The following is a 13,588-nucleotide window of genomic DNA, read 5'->3' on the forward strand; positions in this document are numbered from 1 at the left end:
ATTTTTTAATAGAAGTAATTTACAAATCTGTTTAACTTTCTGGCACCAGTTGATTAAAAAAAAAAAAAAAAAGTTTTTCACCGGAGTACCCCTTTAAATAAATCAAGCCGTGTTTTGGAACAAATTATATGTTTTTCTACTCCTGAATACCACTTTAACACATGTTTTATGAATGCAATGTAAATTTGGTCACATAACACTGAGTCTTCAATAGAATGGTAGACGTCTTATATTTATGCCCTCATTTCTTTTTAGACATCACAGTTCTGACAGGCGTTCACCTGTATAAATATACTTTCGCCACTAGATGGCAGACGTGAGCGGGGAATTGCTCGGCGCTCGATTGCTTTGTTATGCTGGAGCCAGAAGGGGGCGGCCATGTTGGATGTATCTGTGTAACCTGCTGCTGTCAGAGCGGGGAGACCCGCGCCTCTCCCATCACATCTCTGGGACGGGGCAGTCCGTGTCCTGAGCTCGGGAGACCCCGTGTACCCCTGGACCGCTGCCTGGTGGAGGGATACCCGGGGGTGAACCGGGGGCGTCCTCCTCTCATCCGGGATGTTCTCTAAAAAAACTCACGGGGATGTGAAGAAATCGACCCAAAAAGTGCTGGACCCCAAAAAGGATGTGCTGACCCGACTGAAGCATCTGAGGCTTGTGATTGGTGAGGGGGTGAGGGGTGCATGATGGGAGAGGTGGGTGGGGGTGCTGGGGCTGTGCTCACCAAAACCTCAGGATAAGATTATTGCATTTTTAAGAAAATTCTGATTTTTCTAACTGAATTAGTTAGGATGTGTGGAGTGCCCCTCGAAGGACAGACAGTAGTAATCAAACAGAAATACACAACTCTGATCATAGAAAGTGACAGCGAATGTAACCGTATTCCAGAGGGGGGACTTATATGTGCACGATCATGTGATCAGTGTGTACATAAAGCGCGGATAGCCTGGCTGGGGGGGGGAGTCTCTGGACGACTGGCTGTGGGGGGTCTCTGTGGACGACTGGGGCTGCGGGGGGGGGGGTCTCTGTGGACGACTGGGGCTGCGGGGGGGGGGGGGTCTCTGTGGACGACTGGGGCTGCGGGGGGGGGGTCTCTGTGGACGACTGGGGCTGCGGGGGGGGGGTCTCTGTGGACGACTGGGGCTGCGGGGGGGGGGGTCTCTGTGGACGACTGGGGCTGCGGGGGGGGGGGTCTCTGTGGACGACTGGGGCTGCGGGGGGGGGGGGGTCTCTGTGGACGACTGGGGCTGCGGGGGGGGTCTCTGTGGACGACTGGGGCTGCGGGGGGGGGGGTCTCTGTGGACGACTGGGGCTGCGGGGGGGGGGGTCTCTGTGGACGACTGGGGCTGCGGGGGGGGTCTCTGTGGACGACTGGGGCTGCGGGGGGGGGTCTCTGTGGACGACTGGGGCTGCGGGGGGGGGTCTCTGTGGACGACTGGGGCTGCGGGGGGGGTCTCTGTGGACGACTGGGGCTGCGGGGGGGGGGGGTCTCTGTGGACGACTGGGGCTGCGGGGGGGGGGGGTCTCTGTGGACGACTGGGGCTGCGGGGGGGGGGGGGGTCTCTGTGGACGACTGGGGCTGCGGGGGGGGGGGGGTCTCTGTGGACGACTGGGGCTGCGGGGGGGGGGTCTCTGTGGACGACTGGGGCTGCGGGGGGGGGGGGGGTCTCTGTGGACGACTGGGGCTGCGGGGGGGGGGGGGGTCTCTGTGGACGACTGGGGCTGCGGGGGGGGGGTCTCTGTGGACGACTGGGGCTGCGGGGGGGGGGGTCTCTGTGGACGACTGGGGCTGCGGGGGGGGGGGGTCTCTGTGGACGACTGGGGCTGCGGGGGGGGGGTCTCTGTGGACGACTGGGGCTGCGGGGGGGGGTCTCTGTGGACGACTGGGGCTGCGGGGGGGGGTCTCTGTGGACGACTGGGGCTGCGGGGGGGGGTCTCTGTGGACGACTGGGGCTGCGGGGGGGGGTCTCTGTGGACGACTGGGGCTGCGGGGGGGGTCTCTGTGGACGACTGGGGCTGCGGGGGGGGTCTCTGTGGACGACTGGGGCTGCGGGGGGGGGGGGGTCTCTGTGGACGACTGGGGCTGCGGGGGGGGGGGGGTCTCTGTGGACGACTGGGGCTGCGGGGGGGGGGGTCTCTGTGGACGACTGGGGCTGCGGGGGGGGGGGTCTCTGTGGACGACTGGGGCTGCGGGGGGGGGGGGTCTCTGTGGACGACTGGGGCTGCGGGGGGGGGGGGGTCTCTGTGGACGACTGGGGCTGCGGGGGGGGGGGGTCTCTGTGGACGACTGGGGCTGCGGGGGGGGGGGTCTCTGTGGACGACTGGGGCTGCGGGGGGGGGGGGGTCTCTGTGGACGACTGGGGCTGCGGGGGGGGGGGGGGTCTCTGTGGACGACTGGGGCTGCGGTGGGGTCTCTGTGGACGACTGGGGCTGCGGGAGGGGGTGATTTTCCATGGACGACTGGCTCCGTTGACCTAAAGACCCCGCCCTGGCATATGAGATTGTTGGTAGGTCCCATAGAGATTAGAGCCAATGATAATGCTCGCCATCCTGTATCTCTCCAGCTTTTGCAAAACTACAACTCCCATTGTACCTGAAGGCTGTCCGGGCATCATGGAAGTTGTAGTTTTGCAACAGCTGGAGAGATCCAGGATGACGAGCATTGTCATGAGTTTCTCTCCAGGGTGTAGTCCGTCCACTTTACCAGGCTGCCCAACCCCTTTAGTATATCAGACCCAGCTCGTAGTGTGAACACTGCCCTACCTGGAGAAGACATGTTGGTTTTCTCTGTTCTTCTCCATTTCTTGTTGTAAGACACGTGGGGTGGGGGTATTATCCTGACGCCCAGGTGTAACCCCAGTGTTTCCATGTGGTCCTCGTCTCTTCGGTGTGTGGGGCAGCTATGACAGGTCTGTTTTGAACATAACGTAGGAGCACTTATTATGGCCAAGTATCACGTCCAATGGCCTGCGGGCCCCATTTGTGGGCACTTCCTGTGGTTTTCAGCTTTGACGTTTGGCCTTCACCTTTATTGTACTTTACCATCAAACCGCTTTGAGAAGACCACTCAAAACTGCGCAGAATTCCCTGCGGCGGAGAGTAAAATTCGGAATCTGCTCAAACATGCATTGGCGTCTATGGAGGTGCCACATTTCCGAGAAGTCCTAGCACTGACTGATTGAATCGGTGCTTGCTGCACACGAAATGTCCGTCCTGACTACGTCCAGCCATAGGTGACTGGTTTGGGGGTCTCTCTATAGTAGTCCTTAGTAGTCCTTACTATGACCTTCATCTCCATCATAGTCCTCAAACACATCTCCCCAAACTGGAGATGTTGGGGTAAGATGCTGCCAGATGAACGGTGCAGGATAGGAGATTACATCACTTTCTCAGATCAGTGTTTTACCAGCAAAGGTGCCTCCAGCTGTTGCAAAACTACAACTCACAGCATGCCCGGACAGCCGAAGGCTGTCCGGGCATGCTGTGAGTTTTAGTTTTGCAACAGCTGGAGGCACACTGGTTTGGAATAACTGCCTTACATTTTGACCCCCATTTGTAACTGAGACAGTGGAACACGTGCCCGGATCTGGGGAGACATGTCCGGTGGGGATACAGCTGCTGTATAGCAACAAGTGGTGTGAATGCAACCTAAGTGACGGATTCACTTTAAAGGGGTACTCCACAGGAAAACATATTTTAAAATTTTTTTTTTTTTTTTAACAACTGGTGCCACAAAGTTAAACAGATTTGTAAATGACTTCTATTAAAAAATCTTAACCCTTCCAGTACTTATTAGCTGCTGTATGTTCCACAGGAAGTTCTTTTCTTTTTGAATTTCTGACCACAGTGTTCTCTGCTGACACCTCTGTCCATGTCAGGAACTGTCCAGAGTAGGAGCAAATCCCCATAGCAAACCTCTCCTGCTCTGGACAGTTCCTGACATGGACAGAGGTGTCAGCAGAGAGCACTGTGGTCATACTGAAAATAAATTTTAAAAGAAAAGAACGTCCTCTGGAGCATACAGCAGCTGATAAGTACTGAAAGGATTAAGATTTTTAAATAGTAGTAATTTACAAATCTGTTTAAACTTTCTGGCACAAATTGATTTAAAAAAAAAAATCCAGGGGATTACCCCTTTAACTCATTGCTGTATTTAGTAATAAAAGAATTAGCAGTAAAATTAGGATAAAACATTATGACCAGGTGTTCAGGGCTGGTCCCTAAAGGGGTACTCCAGACTAACTCAACTGGTGCCTGAAACTTAAACAGATTTGTAAATTACTTCTGTTTTTAAAATCTAAATCCTTCCAGTACTTATCAGCTGCTGTATGCTCCAGAGGAAGTTGTGTAGTTCTTTTCAGTCTGATTGCAGTGATCTCTGCTGCCACCCTCTGTCTGTTTCAGGAATTGTCTGGAGCAGGAGAGGTTTGCTGTGGGGATTTGCTCCTGCTTTGGATCAGTTCCTGACATGGACAGAGGTGTCAGCAGAGAGCACTGTGATCAGACGGAAAGAACTACACAACTTCCTTTGGAGCATACAGCAGCTGATAAATACTGGAAGGATTAAGGTTTTTAAAGGGTGTATGTATACCGGTTTTATACATTTTGTGCATCCCCCAGCAATGCCCTTTAATACCACTTTAAATAGAAGTCATTTACAAATGTGTTTTAACTTTCTGGCTCTAGATGATTAAAAAAAACTCCACCCCCCCCCCCCCCCCCCCCCCTTCAGAGTACCCCTTTAGGACCCTAGCATATCTGATTCTGTTGGGTGAATCCTATAAGGCTGTTGAAAGATGTGTTACACAATGAAGTCTTGTGGAAAGCAGAACTTTATTATAGGACAGCGTGTTTTTGGGGCCAGATTGGTCACTTCATCAGGTCCCTCATATAAAACCGAATGCTTACAGAAGTGCATATTGACTATATGGACCTGGAAGACTTTACCATCAAATTGAATGGAAAAACAAGAATATTGCCTAAGCTCTTACTGTTGTTTCAATGAGAAAGCTAATGCGATACAATAAGCAAGAGACATCTTAAAGGGGCACTCCGCACCTAGACATCTTATTCCCTATCCAAAGGATTGTGGGGGTCCTGCCGCTGGGGACCCCTGCGTTCTCTCCTGCAGCACCCCTGTTGTCTGGTGCACGGAGCGAGATGACTGGCGATACAGGGGCAAGAGGATCGTGATGTCATGGCCCCGCCCCCCTTAAAGGGGTTCTCCGGTGCTTAGACATCTTATCCCCTATCCAAAGGATAGGGGATAAGATGCCTGATTGCGGGAGTCCTGCCGCTGGGGACCCCTGTGATCTTGCATGCCGCTACCCGTTTGTAATCAGTCCCCTGAGCGTGTTCGCTCCGGGTCTGATTACCGGCGACCACAGGGGCCGACGGCGTGTGACGTCACGCCTCCGCCCCCGTGTAATGTCACGCTCCGCCCTTCAATGCAAGCCTATGGGAGGGGGCGTGACAGCTATCATGCCCCCTCCCTTAGGCTTGCATTGAGGGGGCGGAGCGTGAGGTCACACGGGGGCGGAGGCATGACGTCACACGCTGTCGGCCCTGTGGTCGCCGGTAATCAGACCCGGAGTGAACACGTTCCGGGGACTGATTACAAAGGGGGTGCCGCGTGCATGATCACAGGGGTCCCCAGCGGCGGACTCCTGCGATCAGGCATCTTTCCTTTGGATAGGGGATAAGATGTCTAAGCACCGGAGAACCCCTTTAATGCAAGTCTATGGGAGGGAGCTTGCCGGTCGTCACGCCACCTCCCATAGAATTGTATTGAGGGGGTGTGGTGTGACATCACAAGGGCCGTGGTCGGGGACGTCACGAACCCCACCGCCCCGCACCCAGCGTTCTAAAGGAACACCAGGTGCCGCACAGAGATCGCAGGGTTCCCGGCTGCGATCAGACATCTTATCACCTATTCTTTGGATAGGGGTTAAGATGTCTAGGGGCAGAGTACCCCTTTAAGTACTTTCGCAACTTTTTACACCACGTGAAATTTAAGGTGGCACCAAATGTAATAGGGAATGGGGAAAGTGAAATGTCATAATCTCCCACACAAACCACAGGATTGTGATAAGTGACAGAACAAAGTGCTATTATTCGCTTGTGTCATCTCGCCAGTCCTATAACCAGGACAGCCGGGAATGAAGCCTTATACTATACATTGTAATTCCCATTAGAAAGTCCCTACATGACACATAAGCCGTCTGTAGAATATTATTACTGTGCGGATTATTGGATATCCAGTTTGTCCTCCCCCTCCCTGATGCCTTTCCTACTAGGATAAATGGGATTATCATAGAAGAACATTTTCTGGACCGACTGGAAATAGGGTTAAACAATTTAAATAGAGATTGGGGCTCATGGTCATGAATATTAAATTAATATAAATTTATTAAAATATTCAGCGTTATGTGTTTGTGACTCACAGGGCCCTCGTGAGCCAACAGATACACATGATAACAATAGTGCAGTATATATCTTGGCAAATATATTATTAATAAAGCAAAGGTAAAATAACATTATAAGGATGTGGCCACACACTAAAATAGGTCCGACCTGGAAAAAATGTTGCGCAAAAAAGTACTTTGGCTTTAAATATGATATGATGGTGCGCAATATAGTACTTGTGCTCTATATGACTATCTCTATATGAGAACCCCCTTGATTACGTCAGTATTGTCCAGGTACAAGTCTGAAAGTCCCAAATCCGGGGATACAGTATATTGCAAAGTCTCTTGATGCCTTGTGGTGTGTGTGAGTCCAGATCCTCGTACCGGTGCTCCTGGCGGGGAGGGCGCTGCAGGAGGCTCGGCCGTCTCCTGTATTCACAGCGCAGCTGGCGGTGGGCTCCGGTCAGGTGGACTACAGCGCTTCAATGGGTACAACAGTAGCAGGTCGCAGCAGCGTCCTCGTATTTGAGGTAGCGCACGCTGACACCGATTGATTGGCAGATCAGGTAGCAAAGCTGGATAAATAAAATTCAGACTGTAGATGTATCTCAATATTAGAGATAGTGGTGGTCACTGGTATATAATAGTATGGCTGGATGCGTTTCAGGACCTCCGTAGGCCCTTTCTTCAGCAGCTCAGTATAATGTTTAAAGGGGTACTCCCGTGGAAAACTTTTATTAATTTTTTTTTTTTTTTTAAATCAACTGGTGCCAGAAAGTTAAAGGGGTTATCCAGGGAAAAACTTTTTTTTATATATCAACTGGCTCCAGAAAGTTAAACAGATTTGTAAATTACTTCTATTAAAAAATCTTAATCCTTTCAGTACTTATAAAGTAGCTTCTGAAGTTTAGGTTGTTCTTTTCTAGTAAGTAATCTCTGGTGACACGTGTCTCGGGAAACGCCCAGTTTAGAAGAGGTTTGCTATGGGAATTTGCTTCTAAACTGGGCGGTTCCCAAGACAGGTGTCACCAGAGATTACTTAGACAGAAAAGATCAAACTTAACTTCAGAAGCTCATAAGTACTGAAAGGATTAAGATTTTTTAATAGAAGTAATTTACAAATCTGTTTAACTTTCTGGAGCCAGTTGAGATATATATATATATATATATTTGAACAGATTTGTAAATCACTTCTTTTAAAAAATCTTAATCCTTCCAGTACTTTTTAGGGGCTGTATACGAAAGAGAAATCCAAAAAAATAAATGCATTTCCTCTGATGTCATGACCACAGTGCTCTCTGCTGACCTCTGCTGTCCATTTTAGGAACTGTCCAGAGCAGCAAATGTTTGCTATGGGGATTTTCTCTAGCTCTGGACTGTTCCTAAAATGGACAGCAGAGGTCAGCAGAGAGCACTGTGGTCATGACATCAGAGGAAATGCATTTCATTTTTGGATTTCTCTTTAGTATACAGCCCCTAAAAAGTACTGGAAGGATTAAGATTTTTTAATAGAAGTGATTCATAAATCTGTTTAAACTTTCTGGCACCAGTTGATTAAAAAAAAAATTTTAAAAGTTTTCCATGGGAGTACCCCTTTTTAAGGGGGTCATTTGCTAAGATAGAGATAGATAGAGATATATATATATATATATATACCGGTGTGTGTGTGTGTGTGTGTGTGTGTATATATATATATATATAATATACCTTAAACCTCTCCTCTATGAGAGCATCACATCCAAATACGAGGACGCCGCTGCAACCTGCTACTGTTGCACCCATTGAAGCGCTGTAGTCAACCTGACCGGAGCCCACCGCCAGCTGCGCTGCGAATACAGGAGACGGCCGAGTCTCCAGCAGCGCTCTCCCCTCCAGGAGCACCGGTACGAGGATCTGGACTCACACACACCACAAGGTACCTTTGATCACTGTATAACAATGGACTACTATTGCAGTACAGCTAATGAACAATATTCCACAGAGACTTTGCAATATACTTTATCCCCGGATTGGGGACTTTCAGACTTGTACCTGGACAATACTGACGTAACCAAGGGGCTTCTCATATAGAGCACAAGTACTATATTGCGCACCATCATATCCAATTTAAAGCCAAAGTACTTTTTTGCCCAACATTTTTTCCAGGTCGGACCTATTTTAGTGTGTGGCCACATCCTTTTACCTTTGCTTTATTCATTTTTTATTAATAATATATTTGCCAACATATATACTGCACTATTGTTATCATGTGTATCTGTTGGCTCACGAGGGCCCTGTGAGTCACAAACACATAACGCTGAATATTTTAATAAATTTATATTGATTCAATATTCATGACCATGAGCCCCAATCTCTATTTAAATTGTTTAACCTCCTGACACTGTGGGTATAGGTGCCCTTTGGGTAGCTCGGTTCTATAGGTTGCTAGTCAAGCAGGAGCCTCTCCAATGTCCTATCTGAAAATACACGAAAATACTAGACCTGATATACTAGTAGCCACAGATATGGCTGTTGCCCTATGAATGAGGGAGATTTACCAAAACCTGTCCAGAGGAAAAGTTGTCCAGTTGCCCATAACAACCAATCAGATCGCTTCTTTTATTTTTAACAAGGCCTCTGAGAAATGAAAGAAGCGATCTGATTGGTTGCTATGGGCAACTCAGCAACGTTTCCTCTGGACACATTTTGATAAATGCCCCCCCTCCCCCCCCATGTATCTCGTAGGCAGTTCATGGGATGGCCAGTGGTTTCAACCTGAGACTATCAAGGACTTGTGGGAGTTGTAGTTTTATTTCATCTGTAGAGTCACAGATTGGATACTACTGGCATAGGAGAAACTAGTGTAATGCCCCTCTATTGGCATGTATTATGGGTAGGCAACATGTTGCGCCATTGACTTTTCGGGATAATAAGGTCATAGTGGTTTTGCCAAGATTACAAATTATCAGCATAGGGCGTAACTAGCCGATCAGTGAGGGTCCGGCAGTTTGGTCCTCACTTGAAGGGGTACTCCGCTGCCCTATCGTTTGGGACATTTTGTTCCGCACGCTTGGAGTGGGCGTCGGGGGTCATGACGCCACACCCATCGTGAGGTCACATCACGCCCCCTCAATGCAAGTCTATGGGAGGGGGCATGGCTATGCCCCCTACCATAGACTTGCATTGAGGGGGCGTGATGTGACAGCACTAGGGGCGTGATCATGGCCTCACGACCCCCCGACGCCGGCACCCAGCATTCTAAATGAACGCGGGATGCTGCACAGAGATTGCGGGGGTCCCAGCTGCGGGACCCCCACTATCAGACATTTGGCTAGGGGATAAGATGTCTAGGGATGGAGTACCCCTTTAAAGGGGTTATCCAGGAAAAAAACGTTTTTTATTTTTTTTATTTTTTTATTTTTATATATCAACTGGCTCAGGAAAGTTAAACAGATTTGTAAATTACTTATTTTAAAAAAAAAAATCTTAATCCTTCCAGTACTTATGAGCTGCTGAAGTTGAGTTGTTCTTTTCTGTCTAAGTGCTCTCTGATGACACCTGTCTCGAGAACTGTCCAGAGCAGAAGCAAATCCCCATAGCAAACCTCTCCTACTCTGTGCAGTTCCCGAGACAAGCAGAGAGGTCAGCAGAGCAGCTGATAATTATTGGAAGGATTAAGATTTTTTAATAGAAGTAATTTACCAATCTGTTTAAAAGGGGTACTCCGGTGAAAACCTATTTTCTTTTAAATCAACTGGTGGCAGAAAGTTAAACATATTTGTAAATTACTTCTATTAAAAAATCTTAATCTTTCCTGTACTTATTAGCTGCTGAATACTACAGAGGAAATTATTTTCTTTTTTGAATGCTCTCTGATGACATCACGAGCACAGTTCTCTCTGCTGACGTTATTATAATAATAACACTTTATTTATTGTTGTCCTTAGTGGGATTTGAACCCAAGTCCCCAGCAGTGCTAACCATTGAGCCACCATGCTGCCCTTAGCATACATCTGCTATGCATGGTTGCTAAAATGGACAGAGATGTCAGCAGAGAGCACTGTGCTCGTGATGTCATCAGTGTTCCAAAAAGAACGGAATTTCCTCTGTAGCATTCAGCAACTAATAAGTACTGGAAGGATTAAGATTTTTTAATAGAAGTAATTTACAAATATCAAAGTTAGACGAAGAGGAAAGAAGTCGCACTCACCACTGGAAGCAGTATAAAAAGTCTTGTCCTTTATTCACACCGGCAGAGTGGAAAGGTAAAATGCGGTCACACACGCGGGGAGTGAGAGCAGATTTTCAGGGCTTCGTCCACTATCTTAATGAAAGCAATGCAGCTAATATGCTGTTTACATTTCTTTTTGGGGGCTTTTCTATCGATTTCTTGGATACTACCCTGACTATCCATGAAGGTGAATTGACAACGACTGATTTTAGGAAGCCTATTTCAAAGAATACACTCCTTCACTATAAAAGTTCACATCCCAGTTACGTTAGGAATAATATCCCATATAGTCAATTTTTAAGGATAAAAAGAGTGAACAGTGACTGTTCTAGTTTTAGGCAACAGGCGGAAGAATTAAAAGTAAGGCTTACAGAAAGGGGTTACCCCCCCGCAATTATAGAACGAGCTTACCAAAAAGCAGAGAAGAAGGATAGGGGAGATTTATTGGCCCCGAAAAAACAAGGGAAGACAAACAAGTACTATAGAAATAAAAATAATAAACGCATTGTTTTTTCTTTTGCTAACTCGCCAATTAATCAAGTTATAAAGAAGAGCATTTTTGATAATTGGTTTTATTTTGATAACGATGAAGAAATGGAAGAGGAAGCAAAAGAAAAACCCATTGTAACTTTTAGGAAATCTACCACCATTGGAGATTTAATTAAAAAATCTAAAAACAAGTCTCAGGTTGGAAGTGGCCACTGGTTGAATAAAATGACACCGAAGGGAAATTTTCTGTGCAGGAACTGCAAGTTTTGCAAGTTTAATCTGTCCAAAAGAAATTTTTCTGTTGGAGGGGTCAATATATTTGTAAACCAGTTGATCACATGTCAATCAACTCACATCGTGTATCGCCTTATCTGTCCATGTAAAAGATATTATGAGGCCAAAACCAAGCGCAAATTAAATGCACGAGTGAGAGAGCACCTCTATTCTCTGCGATCGGGCAAGGGGTCCCCTCGCTTCATCGCTCATATGAATGAGTGTCATGGCGGTACAAGCGAGGGTCTCCGTTTTGCCGGAATCGAAAGAATAGAAGTTGTCCCCGTTGGTATTGATAAGCACTCCTTCCTTCTACCTCGGGAGGCGTTTTGGATTATCAGGTTGAAAGCCATGGGACCCACGGGGATGAATGACAAGCAAGATCTGTCAGCTTTTTTGTGAATCCTCTACCTCTGTTAGGTGGAGTTGTTTTAAGCATTATGTATGTTGTGACATATTTTTACAATGGTTTGTGGTTTTTTTCTGTTTCACTTTTTTGTTGTGTTACGGTCACCACGCCCCCCCCCCCCCCCCATTGTAAGCTGCTTAAATACTTCCCCACCTGGACAGGTAGGCGTACACCTTGTTTGGCCGGAAGAAGCGTCAGGTCTGTGACGCGAAACTAGTTGCCGTTGGTGGTGTGCCCCCGCATCTTTAGAGCGGCTGCTCTCACTCCCCGCGTGTGTGACCGCATTTTACCTTTCCACCCTGCCGGTGTGAATAAAGGACAAGACTTTTTATACTGCTTCCAGTGGTGAGTGCGACTTCTTTCCTCTTCGTCTAACTTTATTTGAACTACCTACCTGTTTGGTCTGCACCTCCACGTAGCTAGGAAGATCTGCCTTGAAGGTCACAGCAGCGCTTTTCACCCCATGCATTGAGGCTGATATATTGGACTGGCAGTGCCTGGTGTTAAACTTGTTCTTGCTAATTTACAAATATGTTTAACTTTCTGCCACCAGTTGATTTAAAAGAAAAAAGGTTTTCACCGGAGTACCCCTTTAACTTTCTGGAGCCAGTTGATCTAAAGAAAAATAAGTTTTCCTGGATAACCCCTTTTAAATGACTTTGCAGCTGAGATTCAATGTCCTTTTGAGTGAATAAAGCATCAGTGTGAGCACTCGGCCACCACTCTATTTACTCTCTATTCGACTTACAAATGTTGCCGAGTGCTGAACCCATAGTCCTATAGACAGTGAATAGAGTGATGGCCAAACACGCCGCGCTGCTACTTCATTCGCTCGGGAGACAATTGACTCCTGTCTTTGTTAGGCTACGTTCACATGGCAGAACTTCCGTGCGGAATTCTGCATAAGAATGCCTCCGGAAATTCTGTCAAAATGTACTGCCTATTGACATTAAAGGGGTACTCCAGTGGAATTATTATTATTATTATTATTATTTTAAATCAACTGGTGCAAGACAGATAAAGATTTGTAATTCACACCTATTAAAAAATCTTAAGCCTTCCAGTATTTATCAGCTGCTGTATGCTCCCCAGGAAGTTCTTTTCTTTTTGAATTTCTTTCCAGTCTGCCCACAGTGCTCTCTGCTCACACCTCTGTCCAGAGCAGGAGAGGTTTGCTATGGAGATTTGCTCCTACTCTGGACAGTTCCTGATACAGACAGAGGTGTGTCATTACGGATGAATTTTTATAGTGTGAGAGCAGCCTTATACAGGGAAGACTCTCGATCATTGAGTGACCCCACCCACTGGACTCCTAAGCCCAGAAGGAGCAGGGATATCCATCAATAAATTAGTCATTTGTCTTAGGCCGGGTTCACACCACGTTTTTTCAATACAGTCCCTGTATACTTTTTAAATTTGAAAACTGTACGGAACTGTATTGAAAACCGTATGCATTGACTCTCCATTGAAAACCGTATGCCCGTACCCAAAACCATAGCCTCTGGTCCGGGTGAAAAACCGTATTGAAACGTATATGTTTTTATTTTTTTTACATGGGAGTCAATGGGAACCGTACAGAACCGTATGTGCGTACGGTTCCATCCAGTTTGCACCATACGGTTTTTGACTTTGCACAGTTTTTTTTCCTTGTAATTTCAGTCAAACAAGTGAAACTTTATTCATAATGGAATGAAAAGTTAAAAACGTATGCAACCAGACATCATTTTTTTTCTTTTTTTTCACACTAGCCAATTACTCCGTTTAGCAAGTTCCGTCGCTAGTTCCGTCCTAAAATCAGCT

General features: G+C 47.2%; 1 protein-coding gene across 4 annotated transcripts in view; it reads left to right on the plus strand.

The window, feature by feature from the left end:
* The first annotated feature begins 342 nt into the window (after positions 1 to 342).
* The window catches only part of RALGAPA1 (Ral GTPase activating protein catalytic subunit alpha 1), a 235,941-nt gene continuing 222,695 nt past the window's right edge, over positions 343 to 13,588 (plus strand). For 2 of the 4 annotated variants that reach the window (XM_056546923.1, XM_056546924.1), the window contains exon 1: positions 344 to 664. In XM_056546923.1, the coding sequence (XP_056402898.1) occupies positions 559 to 664 (106 nt within the window). In that variant the 5' untranslated portion in view covers positions 344 to 558. Of the gene's footprint in view, positions 665 to 13,588 lie in introns of all 4 variants that reach the window. The other 2 variants (XM_056546922.1, XM_056546925.1) reach the window with 2 other exon arrangements.

Source organism: Hyla sarda, chromosome 11 (assembly GCF_029499605.1).
Source record: "Hyla sarda isolate aHylSar1 chromosome 11, aHylSar1.hap1, whole genome shotgun sequence".
Lineage (NCBI taxonomy): Eukaryota > Metazoa > Chordata > Amphibia > Anura > Hylidae > Hyla > Hyla sarda.